General features: G+C 41.9%; 3 protein-coding genes, 1 long non-coding RNA gene and 2 gene segments (V, D, J or C); 2 read left to right on the forward strand and 4 right to left on the reverse strand.

The window, feature by feature from the left end:
• Nucleotides 1–47: 47 nt before the first annotated feature.
• LOC142892293 (3-mercaptopyruvate sulfurtransferase-like) lies at nucleotides 48–3,042 on the reverse strand. The gene is made up of 2 exons (XM_076032330.1): nucleotides 2,403–3,042; nucleotides 48–1,376 (listed from the first exon to the last, which is right to left on the reverse strand). The coding sequence occupies exons 1-2, from the start codon at nucleotides 2,989–2,991 to the stop codon at nucleotides 1,084–1,086; spliced, it is 882 nt and encodes a 293-aa protein (XP_075888445.1). The 5' UTR covers nucleotides 2,992–3,042; the 3' UTR covers nucleotides 48–1,083.
• A 132-nt stretch (nucleotides 3,043–3,174) lies between these two features.
• Nucleotides 3,175–3,714, forward strand: LOC142892297 (uncharacterized). Its single transcript, XR_012927404.1, has 2 exons — nucleotides 3,175–3,416; nucleotides 3,495–3,714. It is a non-coding gene; the product is annotated as an uncharacterized LOC142892297 (long non-coding RNA).
• On the reverse strand, nucleotides 3,287–6,969 carry LOC142892292 (3-mercaptopyruvate sulfurtransferase-like). The gene is made up of 2 exons (XM_076032329.1): nucleotides 5,891–6,969; nucleotides 3,287–4,261 (listed from the first exon to the last, which is right to left on the reverse strand). The coding sequence occupies exons 1-2, from the start codon at nucleotides 6,480–6,482 to the stop codon at nucleotides 3,951–3,953; spliced, it is 903 nt and encodes a 300-aa protein (XP_075888444.1). The 5' UTR covers nucleotides 6,483–6,969; the 3' UTR covers nucleotides 3,287–3,950.
• A 2,097-nt stretch (nucleotides 6,970–9,066) lies between these two features.
• On the reverse strand, nucleotides 9,067–11,607 carry LOC142892288 (immunoglobulin heavy constant alpha 2-like). The segment is given in 6 exon segments: nucleotides 9,067–9,255; nucleotides 9,362–9,510; nucleotides 9,808–10,092; nucleotides 10,194–10,505; nucleotides 10,598–10,894; nucleotides 11,043–11,607. Coding segments are annotated over 6 exon segments (1,245 nt in total).
• Nucleotides 11,608–14,013: 2,406 nt separating this feature from the next.
• On the reverse strand, nucleotides 14,014–17,189 carry LOC142892527 (Ig gamma chain C region-like). The segment is given in 3 exon segments: nucleotides 14,014–14,523; nucleotides 14,666–15,022; nucleotides 17,180–17,189. Coding segments are annotated over 3 exon segments (751 nt in total).
• Nucleotides 17,190–17,742: 553 nt separating this feature from the next.
• LOC142892277 (uncharacterized) lies at nucleotides 17,743–26,285 on the forward strand. Of its 2 annotated transcripts, none has more exons than XM_076032310.1 (5): nucleotides 17,743–17,926; nucleotides 18,314–18,490; nucleotides 20,321–20,764; nucleotides 21,179–21,580; nucleotides 21,683–26,285. In XM_076032310.1, the coding sequence occupies exons 3-5, from the start codon at nucleotides 20,321–20,323 to the stop codon at nucleotides 25,571–25,573; spliced, it is 4,737 nt and encodes a 1,578-aa protein (XP_075888425.1). In that variant the 5' UTR covers nucleotides 17,743–17,926; nucleotides 18,314–18,490; the 3' UTR covers nucleotides 25,574–26,285. The 2 variants fall into 2 exon arrangements, with proteins under 2 accessions (XP_075888425.1, XP_075888426.1); XM_076032311.1 differs by having other exon boundaries at nucleotides 18,389–18,490.
• The last annotated feature ends 412 nt before the right edge of the window (nucleotides 26,286–26,697 follow it).

Raw genomic sequence — 26,697 nt, forward strand, 5'->3', positions numbered from 1 at the left:
ACACACACACACACACACACACACACACACACACACACACACACACGGTAGACTAAAGTCATTTATATCATGGAATTGCATTCGGTTAATTACATTTGTTGGCTCAGTTATTGTTAAAGGCAAAGCATTTAGGCTAAACACAGTATGACGTACCACTGGCGACTGTGTACATCAATGGACTATGACACTATTGAAAGCCTACTGCTGTAGTGTTATCACTGTCATAGTTTGCTTTGAGTCAGGCTGCATAGAGAGACTGTTTGTCATTGAAAACCAACACATGGTAGTGTCATACGAGTAGCTGAACACACTCCCCACCCCCCGTTTTTATTGGCTGACAACCTGTGCGTGTGTATGTGTTAGGGAGGGTTTTGTGAAATAATATTCGAACACAGCAACATTTAAGTGCTTTATCTCCTACATTTAAATCTAACCCTTAACATGCAGACAAAAGTGTGAGTGAGGCGTGTTTATATCATACATGTGCTATTATATTATATTATATTATATATCACTGGATTCTTGACTAATTAAAATTGAGCAGACATAAAATCTTCCCGACACAATTTCAAAAGTGCCTCTAGTACAGTACCAATTTTGGCCACAAGAGGTCACCATGTACTCAATCGGAAAAGCGTCCTACTGAAAACTGATGACCGGTAAAAATTTTTTAGTTATTGCTTCAGCAGAAGTTAAACAAATATTTGCCTTTTTCAACATCAATTCAACATGGCTGGCCTGATTGAATGATTGACATGTGAAGACTTAATGAATAAAAAATAGTTTTCACATAAGATTAACAAATCAGCTCTATTCAACATCAGAATTAATTAAGTCCAAAAGCAATAGGCGTAAACACAGAAGGAAAAATTTGTCTAGCACTGAAGCGTCGCAATAAATTCTGCATGTTGGCAATGTGTGCGGGAACTCTTTTTTTGTCACAGCCTGTAGTGAAATTTGCGAGTACGGCAAATTTAAGTCTTCATCTAGAATTTTACACATTCATTATTCAAAACAGAAAAAACACTTCTGCTAGAAGACTATGTTAGCAGTTTGTATTAAACATCCCCCGTGATGCCTCATTCAGATTTTCTTTGCCTCTGAGATGATGAGATTCTGTGGTGCCCTTTGAAACCACTCGGTCCAGGAGCCGTCGTAAACACACACCCCTGGGTGCCCAAGCAGGTGAGCAGCTAAAGCGATATGGCAAGCTGTCACACCAACAGCGCAGGTGGACCACAGTGGCTTCTTTAGGTCAACCCCCGACTCCTTGAAAAGTTTGGACAGACCTTCAGTGTCCAGCTCCTTCCCAGAGGCATCCATGAAAGTATAGAACGGCATGTTGATGGTACCAGGGAAATGGCCAGGTAGTATGCCTGTAAGAGGTGAAAAATGAACATCCAATTGTTTTTGTAACATGTCATAATTACATCATTTCATCATCATCATTACAGAAAGACACACTATGTCTGGTGACGAATGCCAAATGTACTTGCAACCGGACCTTATATTTAAAATGAAAAATCATTATGAAGTGGAAACAAATAACAAAAGAAAATAATTGAGATGATTCACATCCAGCCTTTAATTTATAGGACTACGGACATCTATCATCTATGTCATGTATCCAATAAAAGACTCATAGAAACCATTTGGTAATCAGGTATGAGTTTGGATTTTGCCAGTTTTTAGGCAGGTTGCTAAGATTTGGAGATAGCAACTAGTGCAATGAGCAACATTAGCCATGAGACACTTCCCTGTGGACGAGTAGCAAGTCAGCATGGAGATTAACTTCGCAACCACGTCAATTTGAAGCAGATAAAACCATTCAGGAAGTCAATGATGATGTTGTTTTTCAAGTGCCAACTACACCAAAGCAACTTCCTTGTAAGTGTAAAAGCTATTGTACTTTTCAATAAACGTGATTCTGATTCTGATATAGTGGTTTGTATTTTTTATATATTTTTTTTCAATGCAACCTTATACTGTTCAGCCTGTCACCATTCATATGAATTAGAGGACAGGACATCTTCACCAACGTTAATATTAATATCAAACCTACGTCGGCTGTTTCGTACTGTCCTATTAGCCACAGGGTTATGGCTACATTACATTTATGTCCATTCCATATGTGTCTTGAACAAAATCCAGGCCAATCATCAAGTCAGAAATATATGTTTGTTTGTCCTAAAGACACTGTACATCACACAACAAAGATATTACTGTATGTAGTCCTTCTGTCAAATGACCCCGCCCCCCTTCCCCAGCCAGCGGTGGCCACCACGTAGCACCGCCCCTGTCAGGAACGGGTGGGGTGGCGCGGCAGAGAGGCACTTTCACAATATGCTGACTTAAAAAAAAAAAAAAAGTTTTCTCGCGATGTCGCATTTCCCCATGCTTGCCTTCTTTAGGCTCCGGTTCTGTCCCCCGGTACCTCCCGTAGGAGCGGGCATCCACGATCTGGATCGCTCCGCTCTTCACGTTCTCCAGCACGTCTTCGTACGACTTCACCCACGACGTGTTCAGCGTCGCCTTGAACTCTCTGCTCTCGGGCTTGGAGTAATCAGCCGTCACCGGGTAGCCGTCTGCCAGCCAGTTCTTCAAGCCACCGTCCAACACCGAGACCAAGTTGTGACCGAACAGCCGGAACATCCACCACACTCGCGGGGCGCTGAACGAGCCGAAGTCGCTGGTGTCGTAAACGACGACGTGCGTGTCGTTCCCGATACCCAGGTCACCCACGTACTCTGAAAAGTGACGGGCACTGGGCAGCATGTGCTCCAGACGGGACGTCTTGTCACAGCATTCGTCCAAGTCAAAGAACAACGAGCCCGAGATGTGCTTTTGTGCGAATTCCGCAGCGGCGTCCCGCTTAGGGATGGTGAGATACCAGGACGCGTCGACCACGCGGAGACTCGGTCCGATCAGATTCTTTCTGATGGCACCAGCCAGCCACTGCCCAGACACCAGGGCTCGGGTTTGAGCAGCCATGACGAGGCACTGAGATTGGAAGTACGGGCTTCGAGCGCTAGAGGTCAATGTTCTCTTAAATGGGCTCCCGCTGCTCTCTTCCGAGAAACTGAGTCCGCCCCCGAAGGTCAGAGTTCAAAGTGATCGCCGTGTTGGTGGATCTCACCATCATAACTACGAACTTCAAGTCCACCCTCACCCTGATGTCACTATGCACCGAACAATAAAAGCGTCAGACTGAAAACTGGCATTTGGTGAACTTAAAGCTACTGCTTGAGCAGAAGCCAACAAATATTTGCGCAGACTTTAAAAACAATGAGCTTGACAAATCACCTTTATTCAACGTCAGATAGAGTAAGCACAAACGCAACAGGCAGCACCCCCAGATGGAAAATTCCATTGCAGTCCACAGTGAATGTCGAAGACTTTTTCTTCTTTTTTTAAAAGTCAAAATACTTCAAGTCAAGTCACTTTTATTTGTCAATTTCAGCCATATGTACAAGATATACAGAGTAATTGAAAAGTAGTTTGGTACTTGGTACCAAACTAAATAAAATTGCTCACATAGCTTATTTTACTCTTGGACTTTTGACACTTTGTGAAGTTTGCATCATGTCTCTCCCAACTTCAACGATTCTTTGGCATTTTCTATACGATTTGGAATTAATTCATTGAAAAATCACAACAAAAAATTGCCAAAGGCACACTGAGAGGTGGAACTGAATAAAAATCTGAGAAATAATACTTTCCAATATCGTCAAAAAGATTCATCTTCAGACTATACTGTTTCCATTTCACTGTGGTTCTTGGTTGGAACGTTTATGTATACCATACAACTACACTTTAACAGCTTGCTTTGGAAGTAGCGTTGAAATTATTTTTGGCAAAGCTTGCAGTCATTTTACAACCAAAGCTCATTTCAGAAATCAATTTGAATGATTCACAGGTTTCTATGCCGGTTTACGGCACGTCTTGGGAACCTACTCGAGGTTTGCTTTTGACGCGTGCTCCTCCGACAACACCAGGTGCTCCGGCGGAGCCCTCATGTACCATTCGAACCAGGACCCAACGTATACAGATGGCCACGGTGCACCGCACAGGTGCGCAGCCAGCACCATGTGGCAGGCGGTCACACCGGAGCCACAGGATCCACAGAGAGGCTTCTTCAAGTCCACCCCTGACTCCTCAAACAACTTCTTTAGCTCCTCAGGGCGGAGAAACATGCCGTCCTTGTTGAGGAAGTTGAAGAAGGGCATGCATTTGGAACCTGGGATGTGACCTGGTTGGACACCTGCGAGACAAGGGCAAAGTCATTGTGCCTGTATCACAGTTTAGCTTAGTGTTTAAAGGCTCTACAGTCTCCCCGCCCTCCTCCGCATTCGAAGTTAACATGCTGAGCAAAAGATGAACTACAAGTGCAGAAATCATTCACCCCCTGATCTTCCAGGTTACCAAATATTTGTGCACAGTCAGCAACCTTTGATTATATTTGTACTGGACTGGCAGGGCAATCGTTTCAGAGAAGTGTTTTCTATTACTTTTGCAACATGAATGATCTAGCACAAATCCTTCACTTCCAATGTGCTATTTGATATGAAGCAAGTCCATGTTTTTGAGCCTTAAACTTATATTTTGGTCGTAAGAGTACGGAAACTGCAAATGATCTATTGTGAAGAAGATGGATTTGTATTCGGCATTCAAAAATTGAAAAGTCCATTGACTTATTTTCGAGACCTTAAAATTCTGTGGGCGCACAAGCACTCCCAGCTTTATCATGTACTCCCTTTTGCCTTCAGTACTGCAGTAATTCTTAATGGCAGAGTTAAATAGCTGCTGCTTGTTTGTCCAAGCAGGCTTTCGCTCAAAGGTTTTAATGTAAAAGAGTTGCTGCAGATTTGCAGGCTGTGCAACCACAGTGGTCATAAAGGCCTGATAAGCAACATCCGTTGGTGTTAATGGGAATTGTAAACGTGGAAGTTAAATATCCCTTCACACGATGGCAATGAGGAGCGTTGCTTGAAGCTCAGCTGCTTCAAGGCGTGATGTTGGTTGTCATGAGTGACGCTAGCCGTCATTTCTTTTGCCATGTCTAATTGCTTGTTTTTATTCTGTGAAATCTTGGCGAAAACAAAACCTGATTCTGACACTGATTATTTGAGCTACTGTTTCATTTCTGCTTCACACCGGTCTGGCTTTTCTTCTGTCCCTCTACTTTCAGCCTTGACATTTAAAAGACTTTTTACCCCTGACAACTGGTGCTCGCTGTATTTCTTCTGTTTTGGGAACAATACGTCCCAATAACTCCCAGCAGATCAGCAGGTTCTGAGACAAGACCCTACTTGTCACTTCCCCATTCTGGTTCACTTTGAACGTCAGCAAGTTTTCCTCACCACGTCTATATGCTTAAAGTGAATTTATTTTTTGGAAATTTGCATGAAACTGTAAATCAACAGGTGTATCTTCCAAAGTGATTGGTGAGCAATATCTGAGACTTGATCCCATAAACGTGCATATAATGGGAATGGCAAGGGCCATAAGGAAAGGAATGTCCAGAGTAGCGGACATAAATGATGGAATTTATGGTGTTTAATATACATGCTAGTCACATAGCGAGACGCTATTCACAGGAAGTAGCCTTTGGGCCCAGGAATAAGTACAGCTGTTTTGTATCTATAGCTATTTATAGTTACATTGATTGTGAGCATAGGCGCTGGCTCATGAGAAGTGTGGCTGGACTTGCCAGATGCAACTTTGTGAGATGTGGAAAATATTCTATCTATCTATCTATCTATCTATCTATCTATCTATCTATCTATCTATCCATCCATCTATCTATCTATCTATCTATCTATCTATCTATCTATCTATCTATCTATCTCAAAGTTACCTAAAGCTACCGACATCTAAGAAATGGACATACCCTCTCTTGATTCTGGTTCCTTGCCGCTAAACCTGCCATAAGTCCTCATGTCCACCACCTGAAGCTCTCTGGAGGCGAGGTTGCACGTCATGTCCTCGAATGACTTCGCCCACTGCGGGTCGTGTACGGTGGCGGTGAAGCGGGCTGCCTCGGGCTTGGCGTACGCCGACGTGACCGCGTGCCCCTCCCGGAGCCATTTGCCGAGCCCGCCGTCGAGCAAGGACACTCGGGAGTGGCCGAAGTAGCGGAACATCCACCAGACCCTGGTGCACGTGAACGCGCCGAAGTCGCTCGCGTCGTACACGACCACATGGGTGTCGTCGCCAATGCCGAGGTCCCCCACGTACTCGGAGAAGAACTCGGCGCTGGGCAGCGTGTGGTCGAACTCCGACGAGGCGTCGACGCACTCGTCGATGTCGAAGAAGCACGCGCCCGGAATGTGAGACCGCGCAAACTCCCGTTTGCCGTCCCGCTTCATCTGCGGCAAGTACCAGGAGGTGTCCAGGATCCGCAGACGAGGGCCCACCTGGTTGCGGCTCACCATGTCCGCGAGCCATTTCGCCGGGACGAGGTCTTCAGCCCGTGCAGTCATGTTCACTTCGCACACCGTGTCCTTTCAACCTGTCAACGTCCACCCGCTGGTGGCCCGTGTGTACAGTGGACTTATATTTAATATCCAAACACTGGCGCGGTCCTTCACCCGCCCGCTGCTCTAATGCATTTAACTGTTTCTTTGTCGGTCTCTTTTTTTTGTGCACAATTCCAATCGGTGCACTTTCAGCTTCCTGAGCAATAGTGTTGGGTGAACGCATAAGCTGTGTTGAAAAGCAAACCAGTTTCAAACAAGATTTATAAAGAAGTATTCTGTCAGATGATGCATAACTCCTCAAATAAGCTTCTTCTTTTTTTTTTTTTTAATGTGAGTGTGTCAAAAAAAAACAAGTTTCATTTATTGCATGAAGCTGTACAGTAGATGGAGCACACAGCAGTTTTCCAGCGCTATTATGCATTCGTCTCTGAGTCATAATTTGCTTTCTGTCTCACTGTCTCGGGTCACAGGGAGTCATGCACGCTGATGAAAAAAAAGGAAGCGTTGCAGAGCGTCGTTCCTCAGCTGGAATTTTAGGGCCTTATGACTGTTTGCCCCCCCTCCCCCTCGATTCCCCTCCCACACACAGCATCTTAATAATGGTATCCTCTATTCTCTCTGTAAAGAGCTGCAACAGCTCGCAAATTTCACCAGGTGGGATCAATAAAAGATAATCTAATCAGACATAATCTGATTTATTCATTACTGCTAAAACCAAGGCTGTGGCCACCATTACTGGGGATAAATCCAGGGCGGAACATTTCTGACCAAAATTGAAACGACTGAAATTCATCTTGCATTTGCTTTTGCTTGTTAGGTCGCTCTGAATGTGCTGTATTTCTCACATAAGAGCTCGTAATTGAGCTTTAAACAGAGTATAGAGAATAGTGTACCCTGAGAGAACCCACGCAGACGCAGCGGGAACACACAGAGCTCCACACAGAAATGCCCGGGGGTCTGGGAATCTAACCAGCAACCCCCTTGCTGTGATGTGAGACAGTTAATGAACTTGTACATATTAACAGTTAATACACTGCGACTACAATCTACAAGACAATGATTGACTGAGGGAGACTGATTTGGAGCTGCTTGATAAATGGACTTGTTTTTTGGGTTTTTTTTTTTAATCTATTGTATCCGTTGTGTGCCTGTGTCCGTTGACAAACCCATTGCATGTCCAGGTAAATAGGAACGATTAAAAGAAAACACAACAGCAGACAAGTTGCTTTGATTGTCATCCTATACCTCACTTATCAATGGCCGCTGGAATCATGTCTGGCAGGAAGTTACCCAATTCGAACCTTCCACCACAGCCACATTGTGTCAAAAGATTCAAAGATCTTATCGTTAACATTAGGCCTTTTTTATTTGTGCGTTTATCAAGCTATGGTTTTTAGCTTGATATTAAGTTTTAGTGCGATCATAACCAATGCTGTTATTGTAAATAGGATTTTTGATATTGGCTGTGGTGATCGCAAATATTTAGAAACATTTTTTTTTTTTTTAGTTTGGATTAACATCTGGAAATGCTGTTGTGGAAAAATTAAAGTCAAACCAATCAATGAGGTTTTGCGCATTTTAGGTACAGGTTCAACAGATCATGAGGTGGTCTGTAGAAGAGCACACAGATGAGTTCAGTGCGGTCCCTTATATGTTTCAAAGAAAAGGAAGAGTACTGGTCATGCAAAAGTTTCACCTTATTTGTATCGGTTCCACAACAGTTGAATATAAGGTAAAGCAGGGGTGGGCAATTATTTTTTGCAACGGGCCACATGACAAGCCTGCATCGTGTCGGCGGGCCGCTGGTTGGAAATAGCGCTAACGTCCCGGAGCACGCTATTGCTATCGCGCTACACTAACGTGCCAGCATAGTTTCGTTGGGGGGTGTTTCTTTCTTTGTCTTTATCTCTCAAAGAATAGACTATGGACGCAGTCCTTAGCTGCATCTAGTTTTTATTATTACTTTGCTCTTGGAGCTTTGGAACCAAATCGCCGTCAGCTCTGCTGTACTGCACACACGAGTCACGCCCCAAACGGTCCGTGTGGAACAACATATTAAACATAACAATCCTATTGTTACAGGGGGGGATGATTTATGACTGGCTTCACGCGGGCCGGACAGGGACACGCAGCGGGCCGAATGTGGCCCACGGGCCGTACTTTGCCCAGGTCTGGTTTAGACTAAAATAGCAAATAAACCTTTAAAAATTCAATAATCTCTGAAGATGTCCTGTATGTTTTGGCTCATTTTTTTTTTTTTTTAGCAGAGTAATTGTAAAAGTGTAAACAGAGCAGTCCAGTTTATTTATTTGTCTTTATAGTCGGTGTTTTAGGGACAACTCTTGTTTTACTTTGACATTCTTATTTCTATCTGCACTTAATATGCTAAAACTAACAGGGTCCAGGGTGATGTGAAACCCAATGTGAACTGACAATTTGTTACTTTCAGACCTCTAACATTTTTCCACAAGATCCTTGAATTCTTGCAGAAGCATGTTTCCAGATCTTTCACGGCACTATGTTGAGGAAGCAATTTGAAAAATGTAAATCTCGAGTCTCCTGAGTGCAGTGATGACACCAGTGAGCCGAGATTCTTATCTTTCTTTTATTCCAGAAGCATTTTAAACTCAGTGGTTCACACATATGCATATTCTTGTCACACCTTTATGCAAGCAATTATACTGGAGCAGGGAAGTGAAGCACGTCATTGATTTAAGATGTTATGTCCAAATCCTCAGATATCCACATGTGGATATTGTGATTGTCATTTTTTAGTCTGAAGGAAACAAACAACAGAATATGTCAGGTTGCGAATAGATTTGTACTGCATAGGTATGTTAACAAAGGGCAAAGCAAAATTTTTGCAAAATGCTGTGTCTTACCTTTATGACAGTTGCAATGACAGAATAGATGACAGCGATGAGGAAAAAGAGGAGGGAGGCAAAAGCCATGTGCCAGCTTCCCATTTCCATATCTGGGTCCACGTCATCAAAACTGAGCTCATCAAAGAAATTGCAGCTTTCCGTGATTTCTGAAAAACAGTCAAGATAATGTCAGATAATGAATAACATTAAAGGTCAACACTTGTGGTAAATGTGGACAAGTCACTGGAAGTAGGTTCAATCATCCTGACTGTTGGTGGACTAAACTCTTTAGAGGTGCAGAAACATGACATCTTTTTTTTTTCTTTTTTTTTAATTATTACATGATACATCACGTTGGGAAACTGAAACATAAAACATTGCTTGGACTACCTCTGCTTTTTTTTTTTTTTTTTTTTTTTAATTTAATCTGGATTATACAGATGACACCATTATTGTAATTATACCTGAGCAGATGCTGATGTTTTTCCTGACACTTTCGCTTAAAGACCTATCAACCACTTGACAGGTGAAGACCTTGCTCGTTTCACACTCTGTTTGAGAGATCAGAAGTTCACTGATCACTGTCACATATCCCTGTGCATCCATGCTGATGTCATCAGATGATAAAGGTCTTTTCTGTGATTCAGAGAGCCAGAGAATTTGGGGATCGAAGCCACGTCCAATACACAAGAGTTTATGATCTTCAGTCTCCTTCCTGGGGACCAGAAGGAGCTCCACTGATGGGCCAGCTAGAGGATAAAGCAGTCAATGGAATTATGAATCAGTTGATTATACATTTATGCACTTCAGACTTATTCAGTTAGAGAAATGGAAACTTGATTTAGGTCACCTATAAATTTTACTGTTGATTTAGACTTGAAGGTTCTGGAGAAGCCTTGATTCACGTTGCAGGTGAAATGAGTGTCTTTTTTCCAGTGACTTGAAGGAACAGTGAAGCGTCGACTGATTGAATGGAGGCCTGGTGCTTTGGGAAGCTTGACAAGCTGGCTGTCAGATATGTTGTGACCGTTGGCTAGAAAAGTGATGAGGATATCACTGGAGGAGAGCTGAGTGACATCACACTCCAGCACAGAACTGTTTCCCTTTTGCAAATCTGGGAGATATCTCCTGATCTCCACCAGGGGTGCTGTAGCTGAAGGTTCTGAATGACAGCAAAGTTGATCAATGAGAATATGTTTCCCACCCATTAGTGCATCCAAAACGCTCAAGATACACAGTCTATAGTCACCTAACCTGCCAGATTGATGGTCTTTTCACTGGAAGAAAAGCAGTTGTGTTCAGCTTTACATGTCAGGAGCTTCAGTTGTTTCCACTGACTGGAAGGCAACGTCAGGATGCTTCTCAAATCAGAAGCGTTTCTACTGAAATCCACTTGGCCCTCTGTAAAAATGTGTCCATTGACTACCCAGGTCACCTTGGCATCAAAGACAGTGCGGACCAAACAAGTAGCCTGCGCCTGTGATGCTTCTTTCACAACTTTCTCCAAGCTGGGCATCTCCACACGAATGGAAGGAGGGACATTTACATGGACTGGAGAAAACACAACATAGAATATATGACCATACTGTACATCTGTTTTCAAATTATTATTAAATCTTTTCCCATGGTACTTTTAAACTTTGAAATCATCTTTGTGCATCAACAATTCTACAAGTCTGAAGTCAGACATAGGACTCACCATCACAAATGCTTATTGTTTTGGTGTAGTCAATGCTGTTGTGAGTCGACTTGCAAGTAAATCTGGTGCCGGAATTCCATTTTGTGGCATTTGGCTTCATCTCACTGGTCAGACTGAACGTTTTCTCTTTTTCATGCACACTCTGCAGCTTCCTATTGATCTCTCCAATGCTCGCACTGACGTCATCCATTTGCCATTCCACTCTTAGTTTCTCTGGAAAGTAGCCACTGAGGCTGCATACAAGTGTGATTGAGGAGGTCTCGAATTCTCCTTCCCAGGTAGGTAACAACGTGATGTTTGGAGCGACAATCCGCAGATCTTAAATGGAGAAGATTTCATTTTTTATTATCATTGGTTTCCTTTTTATTGTTTTTCATTTAAAAAAAAAAAAAGATTTAATTAAATGAGGCAATATTGGGAATTTCAGTCATACATACCTTCAGTCTTTGGTCAAATCATCAACTTTTTTGTCTCAATTCTAATTGATTTTGGCCTGGAAATTGTACTCAGACTATATTGGAGAGCTTTACCACTCAAACACTCTCTCTGGTGGGGTAAGGTGGAGATGACGCTGACAGCTTTCTTATACAGACATTGCAGCGAGACACATAGAGCAGTAGAGCGTTCAGAGCAGGCGGCAGCATTGAGAGCATCCTGGTCGCCAAAAATGGACCAGAAACCAGAAGTGAAACAGTGCAAAGGGCAACGGTGCATGACAGATGCCAGGTGTGAGGAGTGGGTTTTACCAGTCAGGAGAAATGGAGTACACATTTAAATTAGTTCACATACCTTATCATGAGTCGCTTCTCACGACACAGTCAAATCCTTTTTATTTTTGACTTTTCTTACACTGACAAACCAACCACTTGTGAAGTCTCTCAATTTGCATGTTTGGCTTTTGCATGACAGTTGATTCCGGGTGCGACGTTTGCGGCTTCTTTAAGGGTCTGTGGGAGTCTTGTGTACTTAAAAAAAAAAAAATTTCTCTTTAAACAGTGCACTCTATGAGGAATTGCAATAAAAAGGATCAAATAATAATGGAGAATGGCAAAAAAAAAAAAATTGTCATCACAGTTGTAAAAAAAAATTATTTGAAATGTTTTAAGGCAAACAAAGATAATAGATGGATGATAAATGAAATTAAAGGTATTTCTGTACTCACAGGATTTCTTTTTTGAAACAAATGGAAATGCTCAAATATTTCATTTGTTTTAAACAATTAACAGCTGCTTTGAACTCTGAAACCGTTTTTCATTTAATCTGAAATGACAGAAAAAAACAGATAGCACAAATCATTAAAATTAGAAGAGAATGACTATTTTTCTGAAACATAATAATAATAATAATAATAATAATAATGATAATAATAATAATAATGCTAATAATAATAATAATAATAATAATAATAATAATAATAAGAAGAAGAAGAAGAAGAAGAAGAAGAAGAAGAAATTTTGGGCAATATTTCTTTCCTATTTTAGAACAAAACTTTCAATTTCATTTTGTAGTGTTCAAAACCGGTCTCATGAGGTTTAATTTACTTGAATGTATTAGTATTTCATATTTTCTTTTCTGGAATGTCTGGTTGGAATCAATCTAAAACAATTTCAAAGATATGGGGAAAAAAATGTGCACATGACAACATAAAGTAGTCATACCGTCATAACAGTTGTCCCGATGGTGAACAGCAGAGTGATGAGAAAGAGGAGAATGAAGGAGATGGCTGTATTTCCCATGTTGTCTTCCTCTGCATCCAAAGCGTTGTTGCACAGGACGTCAGTTTCAGGCAGGAAATCTGAACACAGAGGACGACGAGTCACATGGTGACCTAGCTTCTCTGAGTGAAGAGACTATCTCTCCAAGTACAAAAGCATTACGTAACTGGGTGGAGAGATAGTATTCACAGAAATAGAGCGTTGGGGTGGTAACCTTTTCTAAGTGAAGAGACCTACTGCACTAAGGTTCTTATGTATGAGGGGTGATACATAGTGATAGATTGTTTTTTTTTTTAAATTTATTTAGTTAACCAGGAAACTCAACTAAGAGCCAATTCTCTTTGATAACGGCCTCAGAGACATGAAACATACAAAAAAAACCTACCAGTCACCGACTGATATCTGCAACAACCAGCTTTCGAAAAGCAGGCCAAAAATATTACAGCATACTAGTCGAACTATATATATCTTAAGTTCCAAGTATATACCAAGTATGGAATCGTACACAAGTGAAAACAGTCAAATACCACCAGCACAAAAAGCTTATTACTAAAACATGAAACTCATTCATTTTCAATATCCGCTTCTTCTCGAGCTCAGGGTTACAGGGGTCTGCTGGAGCCTATCCCAGCTGTCATAGGGCGAAGGCAGGGTGACACCCTGGACAAGTCGGCAGTTCATCGTAGGGCCACAGAGAGACAAACAACCATTCACACTCACATGCACACCTACGGACAATTTTAGAGTGTTCAATTGACCTCACATGCATGTTTTTGGAGTGTGGGAGGAAACCGGAGAACCTGGAGAGAACCCACATTGACACATGGAGAACTTGCAAACTCCACACAGAAAGGTCCCAGGGCCAGAGTCAAACCCACAACCTTCTTGCTATGAGGCGGCAGCGCTAACCAAAGACCACGCATTTATATGGTAAACCCTTTGCATTGTTTTGATGGTAAAAGACCCAGTAGTGGAAAACAAACACACACATAAAAAGGTCACACAAACAGAAAACGTACAAACTTAAAGACATAACAATTAAAAAAAAAATTGCTTTGATTTATTTTTGCCTAAAATTAGTGTAACGTCTGTTTTTTTAAAACCAATAAATCCACACTGCAAAAGGTTGGACATAAAAATGTTTTTAAACTGTGTCTAAATCTAATCTTTGTTGCACTGGTGCAATACCATGGCAGTTCACGAAACACAAACAGCTGGGGTCAAGTAACATGAACACAGGACATACATCAACAGAGTTGTATGAAAGTTTTTTTTTATTTTGATTTTAAATCTGCATTAAAAAGACACACATAATGTCAATGTCACAAGCAACAAATGTTAAACAACACAAAGCAGAAGACAGAGCAACACAAAAGTGACGTCTACTGGGCCTTGCACGTTTCTGGGACGTTCAAGTTGAGGTTGACAAGGTTGGTGTTTTGCGATGTTCTGTACCCGATGGACCGGACAATAGCTCTAGTCGAGTTGGCCACCGACTCGTGGTGAACTGCACAACTGTACACCACGTCATTCCTCTCCCACTCCTCAAGAGGGAGCAACAGATGGCCATAAGCCGAATAACTTCCAACAGGACCTTCTACGGAGTTTGTGGTGTAGAACGTGTGTTTGGAGTCTATTGGAGTCTAAGACACAAAAAACTTCCTTAGGGAAGAAGTCTCTCACATAGCAAGTCAGGGTCGTCATATTTTTTCTAGTATGCTCTACTGGAGGCAGCATAAACACTGATGGACGCTGAGGGTATCTTCCTGCAAGTGTGAGAGAAACTTTAGGCCATGTGCAGCAGGGCAAATCAAATACACCACAGTGTATTTGTGACCACACAAAGACATTTAATGCACGTTCAGTGGCACATGAAGGGGCATTCACGGCACTCAATAGTTCACGTACCAGCTTTGCTCGCATAGAAATCCTCGAATGGGTCCAACAATTCCGAGTGTTCAACTTTGCAGATGCGCTTCAGCCCTCGGGTCCACTCACCAAAAGTGATGTCAAGTGAAAGGCTTTTGAGTGAACCTGCGTCGTCGGAGTTGGCCAACTCATTTCCATCCTCACCTTCCCACCGGACTCTGGCGAATGACGGCTTGTTTTGCTTAACTTGGCACACAACCTTTTGCTCGTCTGAAGGCTGAATGATCTTTATTTCTGCCTCAGCTTTTTTGCAGCCTGTGTGAGAAATGAAGTACTGGATAAACAAAAATGTAATTGTTCTAAAAATCAATTGACATGGAAAGTGTGGAGGAGCTACTCACCAACAGGAAGATCAGGAGTACACTCATTGTACGTGATATTTAAAGTCTGAAATGTTGGGACATTATTTTCAGATATTCCCTTGAACTGGCATGTAAACATATCGTTGACATTCCACTCAGCTTTGGTCACTGTGAGGAAACTCGCAGCACTATACAGTGTCCCATTCACAGTCTTGCTCACTTCTGTGGGAGGCGCGCTGAACTCAAATATTTTGTTGCTGACTTCCTCATTATTTTTCAGCCACTTAAACTCGTGCTTCTTGGGCGAGAAATCTTGGGCAAAGCAGGAGAAGGAAACCTCGTCTTCCTCGCTAGAGGAAGTCAACACTCTAAGAGTTGCAGCTTGACAAAACACTCCCTTGAAAACAGTCAAACACACAAAAATGTATGCAGAAGAAGAAAAGCAAAAAGATATAGAGACACGTGTATGCAGAAGTAGTAGAGAACACTGCATTAGTCTCCACATAACTGATGCAAACTTCAATTTTCAGAGGGTATTTTTCTTAATTTAAAATAATGCATTCCCATATAATGTTAGATTTACGTCCCTCATAATATTAGTGGAGGTTGTTACTGATGTGTGGCCACAGTCAAGCCAAAATATGAAATTCACAACTGATACTGATCTACAGAGCAGGACTGGCCACTTCTGCATTGACATTGACTTAAAAGGCAAGCAAACATTTTTTTTTTATGCGTAATGTTCACAAGCTGCAGATCGATGGAAAGAAGCAAAAGCCATTGCAACAGCGTGATCGTCGACCATAATTATAGAAAGAGAAAGAAGTGAAGTACGAGAAAGCGGGGTAGGCTGAACAAAAATATAGAGAGGCTTTAGTTTTTTTCACTCCACCTTATTTTTCCCCACCAGTCAAAGTAGATACAGATATGATTTTTTTTCGTTAGGTATCGAGGTTTTGTGTAAGAAAGTTTTGTTTCAGATTAAAAAAAAAAAAATCAGACAATTGTTGTGGAAAAGAGCGAAGATGCCGATGCAGGAATACTGGGATAATAAGTAATTTAATGAACAAACAATAAAAAGGGGATCGGAGCTCCGAGGCACAAAACACAGTAAAATGGGAGTGCGAGTGCGAGGAGGAAAGGAGGAAGAAGGTCTCTTATACACTGGACTGGGAGGGGAAGAGATAAGGAAGGGAAGAAGAGGAAAACAAAGCACAGAGAATCAGCACAAGCTGACACATTTATAGCCTCCTCTGGTGGACCACGAGGAGAATGTCTCGAGAAGGTTATACTATGAAACAAACAGATTACACGTGCTACTCGTGATCATATGACACAGAATACAACGTAATAAAGAATAACCCAAGAATACATATTTCCCATTACATTTTCCACATTGGATGATTGGTGGTAATAATACAGCAGTTGTAATGAAAATAAAGTCATAAAGTAAAGGAAAATCCTTATCAGTTGTTTTTTTTTTTAATTTATATTTAAATCAAAATGTCCAATTGTTTATTAATTGAAGGCGGAAGTTACCAGACTTGGTTTACATATTGGAAATAATTGTAAAATATTTAAGAAAGGAATTTATTTATTTTTCTTACTTGTTAGGCATGATGCGACTTGTCCATATCCAGCTGTATTTCCTGCCACACATGTGTAAGACGGCTTTGGGTTGGCTGTCCAATCCTGTCTCCTCACCCGTATTAGACTGACTGCAGTGTAAAAGTTGTCTTTCAGTACAGCAGGATACTGAATAAAGTCAGTAATGTCTACTCCATCTTTTCTCCAGGTGTAGATCACAGGCAAAGGTGAAAAGCCAGTTGCAAGACAGCCAAGAGTGACCATGTCTCCGGTGCCAGAATCACATGAGGTCAGAGGAAACACACTTGGTGGTGTTGGAGTGGCTGGGAGAAGAAAAAAAAAATGTGTTGATGGAAAAGAAATAATTAAAGCGTAAGTTCAAAGTTTTGGTCATTTTACACACTTTGGACTTTTTGTTTTTTGATCGGTCAAAAAACATGAACATAATCAGCTAGAATGAAATGTCTTTTTGCAATGATGTGCAGGGGTGGGCAATTATTTTTTGCAACGGGCCACATGACAAGCCTGCATCGTGTCGGCGGGCCGCTGGTTGGAAATAGCGCTAACGTCCCGGAGCACGCTATTGCTATCGCGCTACACTAACGTGCCGGCATAGTTTCGTTGGGGGGGTGTTTCTTTCTTTGTCTTTATCTCTCAAAGAATAGACTATGGACGCAGTCCTTAGGTGCATAGAGTTTTTATTATTACTTTGTTCTTGGACCTTTGGAACCAAATCGCCGTCAGCTCTGCTGTACTGCACACACGAGTCATGCCCCAAACGGTCCGTGTTGAACAACATATTAAACATAACAATCCTATTGTTACAGGGGGGGATGATTTATGACTGGCTTCACGCGGGGCGGACAGGGACACGCAGCGGGCCGGATGTGGCCCACGGGCCGTACTTTGCCCAGGTCTGAGGTAAAGGGAGGCAAAGTTTGGCAATACAAGAGGCAGTTTTGGTGAGCTATATTCCAAGAGTTTGTTGCTGTGCAGATTATGACACAGATCAAGTCAATAACTGGAAACACGACGTTTTAAGCCTTTCTGCTGCAGGACTTCCGAGCTAGAAGAAATGCTATAGCAATGTTCTTCCAAAAATAAAAGAAAGGGGAGCATCTGTGGTTAGGGCGGGTAACATTTTATAGTTTTTCAATCCTGTCCAATGCAGAGAAGCGACAGACTGACGGAAGATAGAGATGGAGGGAGTAGCGGAGAGACAGGGATGTGGGAGGGGACAGGGAGTTGTTTAATTGGAGTCACTGCTCCGACATTACGGACAAAGTTTCAGTGTGTGGTTTCCACCCTGGCAGTCACTGACTGGCATCCTGGAAACTGGTCAGTTCTCGAGGTAAGCCGATTTTTATATACACATTACATTTGCTGTTACTAACGTGTAAAGAAGGCTCTCCAATGGTTCCTATGCTTAAACTGTTTTCATTTCTAAAAGTTTGAAACTTTTAATGTCGACAGAGAATGCTATTCTGAATTAACAGCAAATGGTCACAAATGTTAGACACATTCCTATCACTTTAATTCCTGTTTGGCATGATTTGGAATATATTTAGATAGCTGGTAGAAGGCTGAAGTTTTTTGGGGGGGTTTTTTAATCAAAGGGAAAAAAAAAAAAAAAAAATCACAAATTATGTTCCTTGCACGGAGCCTAGGTCTTGTAAGAAATTAATGTAAGCAAATTGTGGAAAGACTAAAACTGATCATTGTGTCATTTTGTTTTTAGTGTTGTGAAGGTGCTGTAAGGACAGTGTGGGGAAGGAAGAGCTGCTTAATTGAAGTCACTGCTTCTATATTACAGAGAAGCCCTCACGTGTGTAGCCCAGCCAAGTGCTCTTCTTACTGACTGACTGTTTTGGTGTCCCGCCAGTGAGTAACGTTCAAGAGATAACTCCACACGGAGGTAAGATGATTTTGAACTTGTGTCTTTCCAAGATGTTCAATTCCAAGTTTTGGACCATTTAGTAATGTTGGTCACACTAATTAGGTGAGTGAATGTGAGGGAATATAATAATACTCTGGTTACATGGAGGAAAGGTAGTATTCCTAGCATCGTATTAATATTTGCCGCACGATATGGAGGTAAAGATCACAACGAAAGACAGCAAATCAATAAAAGCACTTGTTGCTTTTTTGGTGGACGTAAAGCAGATTTGTGTCCTTGGCATTGGTTTTAACATGGAGAAAACAGGTTTTGGAACTGGGAAAAACTTTCCTCAAAAATGTTAAATATAAATGAAATATTTATTTATGACTATTTTTATCCCTCATAAAATAACGTTTCTTTAAAAAAAAAAAAAAAAGGCACATAGAATAAATGAAAAAAACTTTTTACAGCTCTGTCTCTTTTTTTCACATTTTGAAATGTGCATCTCATGAAGTGCTGCAGTATGCTAGAAATGTAGGCATTATGTAATATGCATACATTTTTGGACACAAATGGCAGTACTGATTGTTGGTAATTGAGCTCCTGGAATCACGGGACTACCTGAATCCACCCTCAGAGAGCGTGCATTGTGTGAGTAATTTAAACAGATGACATAAATCAAGAGAAATCTAATTATCCAACTGCAGTATAGGGAGGAATGTGTTTTCTGCCCAATTGTGAGAAAAACATTTGAGGACAGTTGTTTTGCAGTGCGTTTTAGAGGACGGTAGTAAGTGCTTTCACGTTGGGTTATGGGTTATTAGTCATTATTAGGGTCTGCATAACCACTGAATGCAGGAGGTATTATCTCACAGCACTGCCGTTTAAGCTGTGCGAGGACATTCAATTAAACCCTAATGCACAACGAGACCTGTGTCATACTCAGCCGCCCTTTAAGGAACTGGAAGAATAGTCTTTGTTGTCTTTTTGCAGCGAAGACAATTAAATGGTCCAAACTTTGAGTGTGGACCCAGTGTGATTACCAATTGAAGTTCTCCATGAACGCCATATTAGTACACATAGCAGAGCACATGGCAGTAGAGTGATAGCAAGCAAACATGTTCTGCGGTACAGTCGGTCAGTCATTCAGTCAGTCAGTCAGTTAGCCATTATTGTTGTAATAGGCCTCGTATGTTGAGTATTGAAATATGGTCTTTAAAATTGTTTGCAATTTAATGTTAATGTAAAAGCAATGAGGAATATTAAAACTATGCCAAAGCATTACATTTCCTGTGAGTGCAAAATGATAGTTGGAATATTTTTTTTTAAAGTGCTACCTAAACACCCACAAATCCCTCTATACAGTAGTTTGTTTGTTTACTTCTTATAGTAAGTATTGAACTATATAGAAGTTTGGGCACCCTGGAGTTTGTAAATTGGGTAAACAGCAACACGAGTAATGCTTTGTTGTTTATTGCTGTCACTTATCTCAGTCCGCCTCCTCCTCCTTAAAAAAAAAAAAAAAAGCCTGTTTCAGTGGTTGTTGAGCAACTATAATTAACTTATTGGCTCCAGCAATATGGGGGTGATGATGGGATAGCACATTACGAAATGGGGCTTCAATTAAAGGTTAGACTAAGGGGGACTCAGCAATTTTGATATTGATGAAAACCCTTTTTCAAGGTAAATGAAATGTCTCTGTTTAGGCTCAAAATGTTAAATTATGGCCATATTTTAGTTAATTTTGAATCCATATTACATACACATATATTTTTATTACTTGATATGTATTTCATTATGTTGCATCTTTGCTGAACCAACCCAAAATGTTGATCATGCACTTTTCCCTTTTTCTCCTTTTTCAAGATGGCGCTTCTAAATTACCCCACTCCAGACTTGGATGCTACTTTGCAAGAGGTGGACCGTGTCCTGCAGCTCATTTTGAGTCCGGATCTTTACTCTGACTACAGAAGTACAGTTGAAGAGCAAAGAGAGCTGCTTCAAGAGTCCCATAAAAAATTTGCAACCTCTGTTGGAAAACAGGAGAATTGGGTGACAGAGAACTTCAAGAGAAATCTGCTGTCTTGCTGTGACCCTCTGCCCTCCTCGACAGCCCTTCCTTTTATTTTACTCCCCACCCAAGTGAAGCAATGTACCCAGTTGTGGAGGGCAGCTGCTCTGCTCTGGGCAGCGGCAAAACTGCACTGTGAGCCCACATTGCTAGAGGGTAGTACATCACTGGAGCGCACACAGCAGTCCCAGCTATTTGCGGCATCCAGAATTCCTGGCAGAGTCAATGATGAGATCAAGGTAAGACCACAGGTAGAATATAACATTCAGAATTTCCATGGCAACTTTATTATTATTAGGACGGGACTATTCTGGTGCCAAAATGTAAAAACAAAATTCATGGTATGTTTGTTTCGGTTTGTATTGGCTTAACTAATGCTTACATCCAAATTCAACAAAACAAACTGTTACACCATATACCAGATAAAGTAAATCACTTTACATTTGTTGCTGGGGTGATTACATCCACATCATGCAGTTGTATGCAGTTTGTATTGCCCCAAATATTAATTAATTTAGCTGTATCAAACTGAATCCCTGGCACATCCATCGGAATTTGAATGTATTAACATCACCTAACTACTGACTGTGTGGAATTTTTCTACTCCTTAAGTGTCCACACCAACAAATTAACCAACTTTTTCTTATCCACAGGTCTACCCAAAGAGTATCCATGCCATCATCATCTCTGTTGGAGGAATATTCCCGATTGACATATTGCATCATTCCAGCACCAGTGGGAAAATTTCTCCTCGATCATTTCATGACATCTATAACCAGCTGGCACATGTGATGCAACAGCCGAGATCGGAAGAACAGAATGATCCCTCAGGGATTTGCAGCCTTTCAGCATTGGAACGCAAAGCCTGGGCTGCTACCAGGGAGGATATACTGAAAAGAGGAGGGGAGGCCGCGGCATCATTGGAGCTGATGGAGAGTGCCCTGCTCACTCTGTGCCTTGAGGACTGCAGTGCACCCACAGACCTGGCTGATTTCCTTGATGCACTGAAGCTTGGAGGAGGGAGCAGCAGCCAATGTCTGAGATACTATGACAAGGTATTGGATAGATTCGATGAAATACATGTGTGTATGTGTCCGTTTTAGTGATGTTACAGGTACTTAAAACCTCTGTGTATGTGTTTCTTTCCTTTATAACAGGTGGTGAACCTGGTCGTGTTCAACGACAGCAAAGCTGGGATGGTATTTGAGCACAGCGCTGTGGATGGGATGGTGGCTTGCCTCGTGGCTCATTGTGTACACAGTCTCTCAGAGACTGCTGACCTCAAACCAGTAAATAATGAGGCGGAAATTGTAAATGGGCATGCTGAAGTGAACAGTGTTCATTCTGTTTACCCATCGGCCCTTATTTTTCCTTCTGGCTCTCTAAAATTACTTAAACCAAACACAATGATGGATGTAACACAGAGAGTTCTTTCTTTGGAGGTGTCCACATATCCCGACGCGTTTTCTGCTCTCAGAGGGCAGAGAGGTCTATTTGATGCTTGGGTTAACTTCTCTTTGCAACTTTCCCTCAGAGAGATCCTTGGGGAGTCTGCTGCTAATCACCTTCTTTTGGTTACACCTACCCATACTCGCCACTACAAACAGGGCCGATGTGACCCAACATACTCTGTCTCCCCTCATTCTCGCAAGCTGGTAGATGCACTGACATCTTGCGTTGGCCCAGATAACGTGGTTCAGTACACGACTGACCTCCTACAACTATTTCATTTTGCATTTTTAGAACACAAGAGCCTCATCAAAAACACCAAAAGAGGCCAAGGGATTGGTCCCCATATAGCTGCTCTGCGTCAGTCATTGCCATCTGACAACCCGCTGAAGAAGTATTTGGACAATTTTAGATGTCCTCCTGTGTACATCACAGGTACAGATGTGATGGAGCCTGTTGAGTGTTTAGTAGGAAATGTCTATGCCCCAAATCAGCTAGCTGTAGGCTACCTTTGGAAGAAAGACAGGGTCTGCATTATGCTCAACGGAAATGGGACCTTTCTTTTGACACTGGAAAAGCTTCAGCAGAGCCTAAAGAAAAACTTGATGTTGGTTATGCTTCTAGCTGTTCGCTATATCATTGCTTACGAAATGGGAGCCCTCGAGTGTATTTTAAAACAGAGTCAAACAAACGAGGTAAATAGCATGTCAGATCATTGCCCAGAAAAACAACACAATGACTCCACCTCTGGAATCAGCACAGACTACACTCTCATCATCCATGGAGGTGCTGGAGAGGATATGCAGCTGAATACTGAAGAGACTAGACTTGTAGAGTTTGCTCTACAGATGGCCTTGTCTGTTGGATCTCAGGTGCTTGAAAAAGATGGTAGCAGCCTTGATGCTGTTCAAAGGTCCGTGGAAGCTATGGAGAATTGTTTCCTTTTCAATGCAGGCAAAGGTTCTGTATTCAACAAAGAGGGCAAACATGAAATGGAAGCAACCATTGTAGATGGCTATGCAAATACCACGGGATCAGTTGCTTGTTTGCAGAGTGTTAAAAACCCAATTAAAGCAGCCAGATGCGTCATGGAGAAAAGCCAGCATTCACTCATTGTGGGAGATGGAGCTGAGGAATTTCTGCAAGGGTTAGAGGAGAAAGAGGAGCCTGTAGGGCCTGAGTATTTCTTCACTGACATAAGGTACAAGGAGCTCAAGGCAAGGCTTAGCCAACCAACAAAGTCAAAAAACAATCATCCTCAGACTGTTGGAGCGCTGGCCTTGGATCATGGGGGCAAATTGGCTGCAGCATCTTCAACTGGAGGTGTAGTTGGAAAGCTGAAAGGCAGAGTTGGCGATACAGCAGTAGTAGGGGCAGGAATATATGCTGACGAAAAAGTAGCAATTACATGCTCTGGAGATGGAGATGTATTTCTTAGACATACAGTTGCACAGAAAATAGCAAGTCTATACCATCACAAAGGCATTAGTCTTCGAGAGGCATGCAGAGAAGTAATGACAGACAGTCTGAATGGTACTTCTGCAGGAATTATTGCTGTGGACCCAAAAGGTGATGCCATTATTGAAGCCAATGGTGCATTGTTTGTGGCCTCAGTGGTGAATGGCATTTCGCGAGCAGAGGTTCTTAGACCAATGAAGAGCTTCAATGATGTGATCTGGGAAACAGATGAGCTTGTGGCATACCTTGACCCAAAACCCTGGACTCCTGGGTCAACTATTTTGACAAAAAAGACATTAAGTGGGGCAAGCAGCATTTTTCAGCTCAACTTGCCAGATTTTCTGAGCATGCTCGAAGGTGCAAGAGCTGTGTCAGGTCTACTATGTGAACGGTTGGAGGTACAGCGCTGCGCATTGGTTTTCTTTCCAACACTTGAAGAGTCAGCACAAATCAAACTGCTCCCCCTGTGTGGTCTTAAATCCAAGTGGCAGCAACAGCTTTCCAAAGAGGAAGAATTCAACACTTACAATCCTGGCTACTGTACTTCAAAAAGTGGACCACAGTGGGATGCTGAGGCAATGGCTAAGATTCAAGCCAAAATTAGAGACAGCCTCCCAATCCCAAATGCACCATCTTGCTTTGACTATTTTGGAGATTCTGCAGATGATAATCTGTTCAGTGGGATTGTGCGTGGAGAAGTAGAGCAATGGAGAGTATGGGAGGACAGTGGGCATGTTGCATTCTTGACACCTTACCCTAACTCTCCTGGACTCACTGTGGTGGTGCCACGCAAAATGCTCTCCAGTGACATCTTTAAACTAGAGGAAGCTGACTACAAAGCACTAATACAAGCAACTTATGAAGTTGCCCAGCTACTGAAAAATGGAATGAGAGCTCAAGGTGTTGCACTGATCTTTGAGGGCTTTGAGATTGACTATGCCCATGCCAAGCTGATCCCACTCTTACCTTTACCAAGTGGTATTGATCCTGCTCAGCTGCAACCAGAATACTTCCATACCTACCCTGGATATGTGTCTTCAGTTGATGGCCCACTTGCAAACCCTGAGGATATCAAAGAAATCCACTCAAAAATCACCCATTCTAGGCCACCTCGTTCATGGGAAGACCCTCAATCTCATGCCACTCTTGCCATCAAAAACACGTGGTATAGGAACCTCTTCCAGATTCAAAACACTCTTTTTCACAACACAGTGGAATATTTCCACTCTTCCTGTCAATACTCATATGCCCTCACCCCTCTCACAACAGACACTATATCCTCACCAATGGGTCTGGGATCAGACTCAGAACCAGTTTCTGTTAACTTGCTGGGCCAGGACATCTACTTGGCAGACTCCATGCAATTTGTTCTTGAATATTTTCTTCGCTTCCAAGACAACCTCCCAGGGGTGTACTACATATCTCCCAGCTTTCGAGGGGAGGATCCTGATTCTACACACTTAAACCAGTTCTATCACGTGGAGTGTGAGGTCTTAGGTGGTATGGACGCTGCTATGTCAATAGCAGAGGGATACTTGGCTCAGCTCACAACAGCAATGTTGAAAAAACACTCTGCCATTATCCTGAGCACTGCAGGAACCCTTGCACATGTCACAAGCATGCTTAGTCTGTTAAATGGAAAGAAAGCAATCCCAAGAATCCCCCTCGACCAGGCGATTCTGATGATGCCATCTGATGATTGCTTTGAATGGGTCGAGGCTGGTCAACCCCAGTTTGGTAGAAAGTTAACACGCAAAGGAGAACGGTTCTTGATTGAGAAATGTGGTGGTTTGGTGTGGCTGACTGAGATGGATCACTTAGGAGTTCCATTCTACCAGGCCCATGTGGAGGGTACTGAGCGGAGAAAAGCGAAAGCGGCTGATCTTCTTTTTGGGTTGGGTGAGACTGTGGGTCTAGGCGAACGACATTCCACTCCTGAAATGGTAGTCGAGGCTCTTCAGCAGCATGAAGTGCCAGTGGATTCCTACAGGTGGTACATTGATATGCGAAAAGTAAAACCCCTCCAGACCAGCGGATGGGGCATGGGAACAGAACGCTACTTGTGTTGGCTGCTTCAGCATGATGACGTCAGGGATATAGTTATCATTCCCAGAATGAAGGGAATAAAGTACATGCCATAACTATACTTCCCTCATTGCTTTTCTAGACATTACATTGACATCGTTGTAATCATGGGGCCAAAAAGGAACACAACATTTTTTATGTGAAACTCAACTAATGCAGGCTTTAAGACTTGAGTCATATTTTTAGTCATTCTCTGATTATTGCTGAAAAAATTGCATAGCTTCTTATGATTTAACTTGTAGCAGTGTGTCGCTGCTACACACAAAATATATAAAGCATTTCACTATAACATAATTTATATATATACTAATATAATAAGTTATATTATGAAACATCTTGCTATAGTAAGTAAACATGTTATTGCAGTTAATGTTTCATGTTTAGATAAAGATAGTCACAGTAAGTACATAGTTACAAAAAACACCACAAAAATGAAAAAAATCAATCTTGGACGAGTCGTTGAAATAGTTCACACATAACCTGTCAATCGTGTTCCAAATAAAACAAACTGGATTTGTTTCAGTTGGTCGATTGTAACTTTAGCTCCACTAATTACCACCACTTTACCACAATTGCCTACCTATTCCTGTTATCATATTGAACTTCCTCTTATCTTGTTATATCCCATTTTATTTTCTCAGGTGTTGCAGCAGTAAGCTTCTGTACTAATGTGTAGAGATATAATGTAAAATGATTCTCGTTTTGCTGTACTGTACCCTAAGACAAAATACACTGATTACGTCATATTAGAGATTAAAACGAAAGTAATTGAAAAAATATTGTTTGTTTTTCTTCATTTTCAGTCAAATGTCTTTGCTTTTGTGGAGGATTTACAGGGTGCAAGCATTCACACAGTGACCACTGAGGATGTGTCATGTGACGACTTGGAGCCTTTGTAAATCATGAAATCCACACAAAGTAGAAACAAAGTAGTGGTAGTTATTGTGAAGAATGAGGGCTGAACTAAACAATGAACTGCTGGAGCACTTCATCCACACAGCCACTCCGGTCAGAGTGCGAGACAGGACACAATTTCGCAGCTTCAAGGTCTTTACTGTTAGTGAGGTAGCACAATTCCAACAGACATGACACAAACATGCTTAGTCTGTTAAATGGAAAGAAAGCAATCCCAAGAATCCCCCTCGACCAGGCGATTCTGATGATGCCATCTGATGATTGC

This window comes from Nelusetta ayraudi, unplaced genomic scaffold (assembly GCF_046127955.1).
Source record: "Nelusetta ayraudi isolate G7.1 ecotype Tasmania unplaced genomic scaffold, CSIRO-AGI_Nayr_v1 ptg000034l, whole genome shotgun sequence".
Taxonomy (NCBI): Eukaryota; Metazoa; Chordata; class Actinopteri; order Tetraodontiformes; family Monacanthidae; genus Nelusetta; species Nelusetta ayraudi.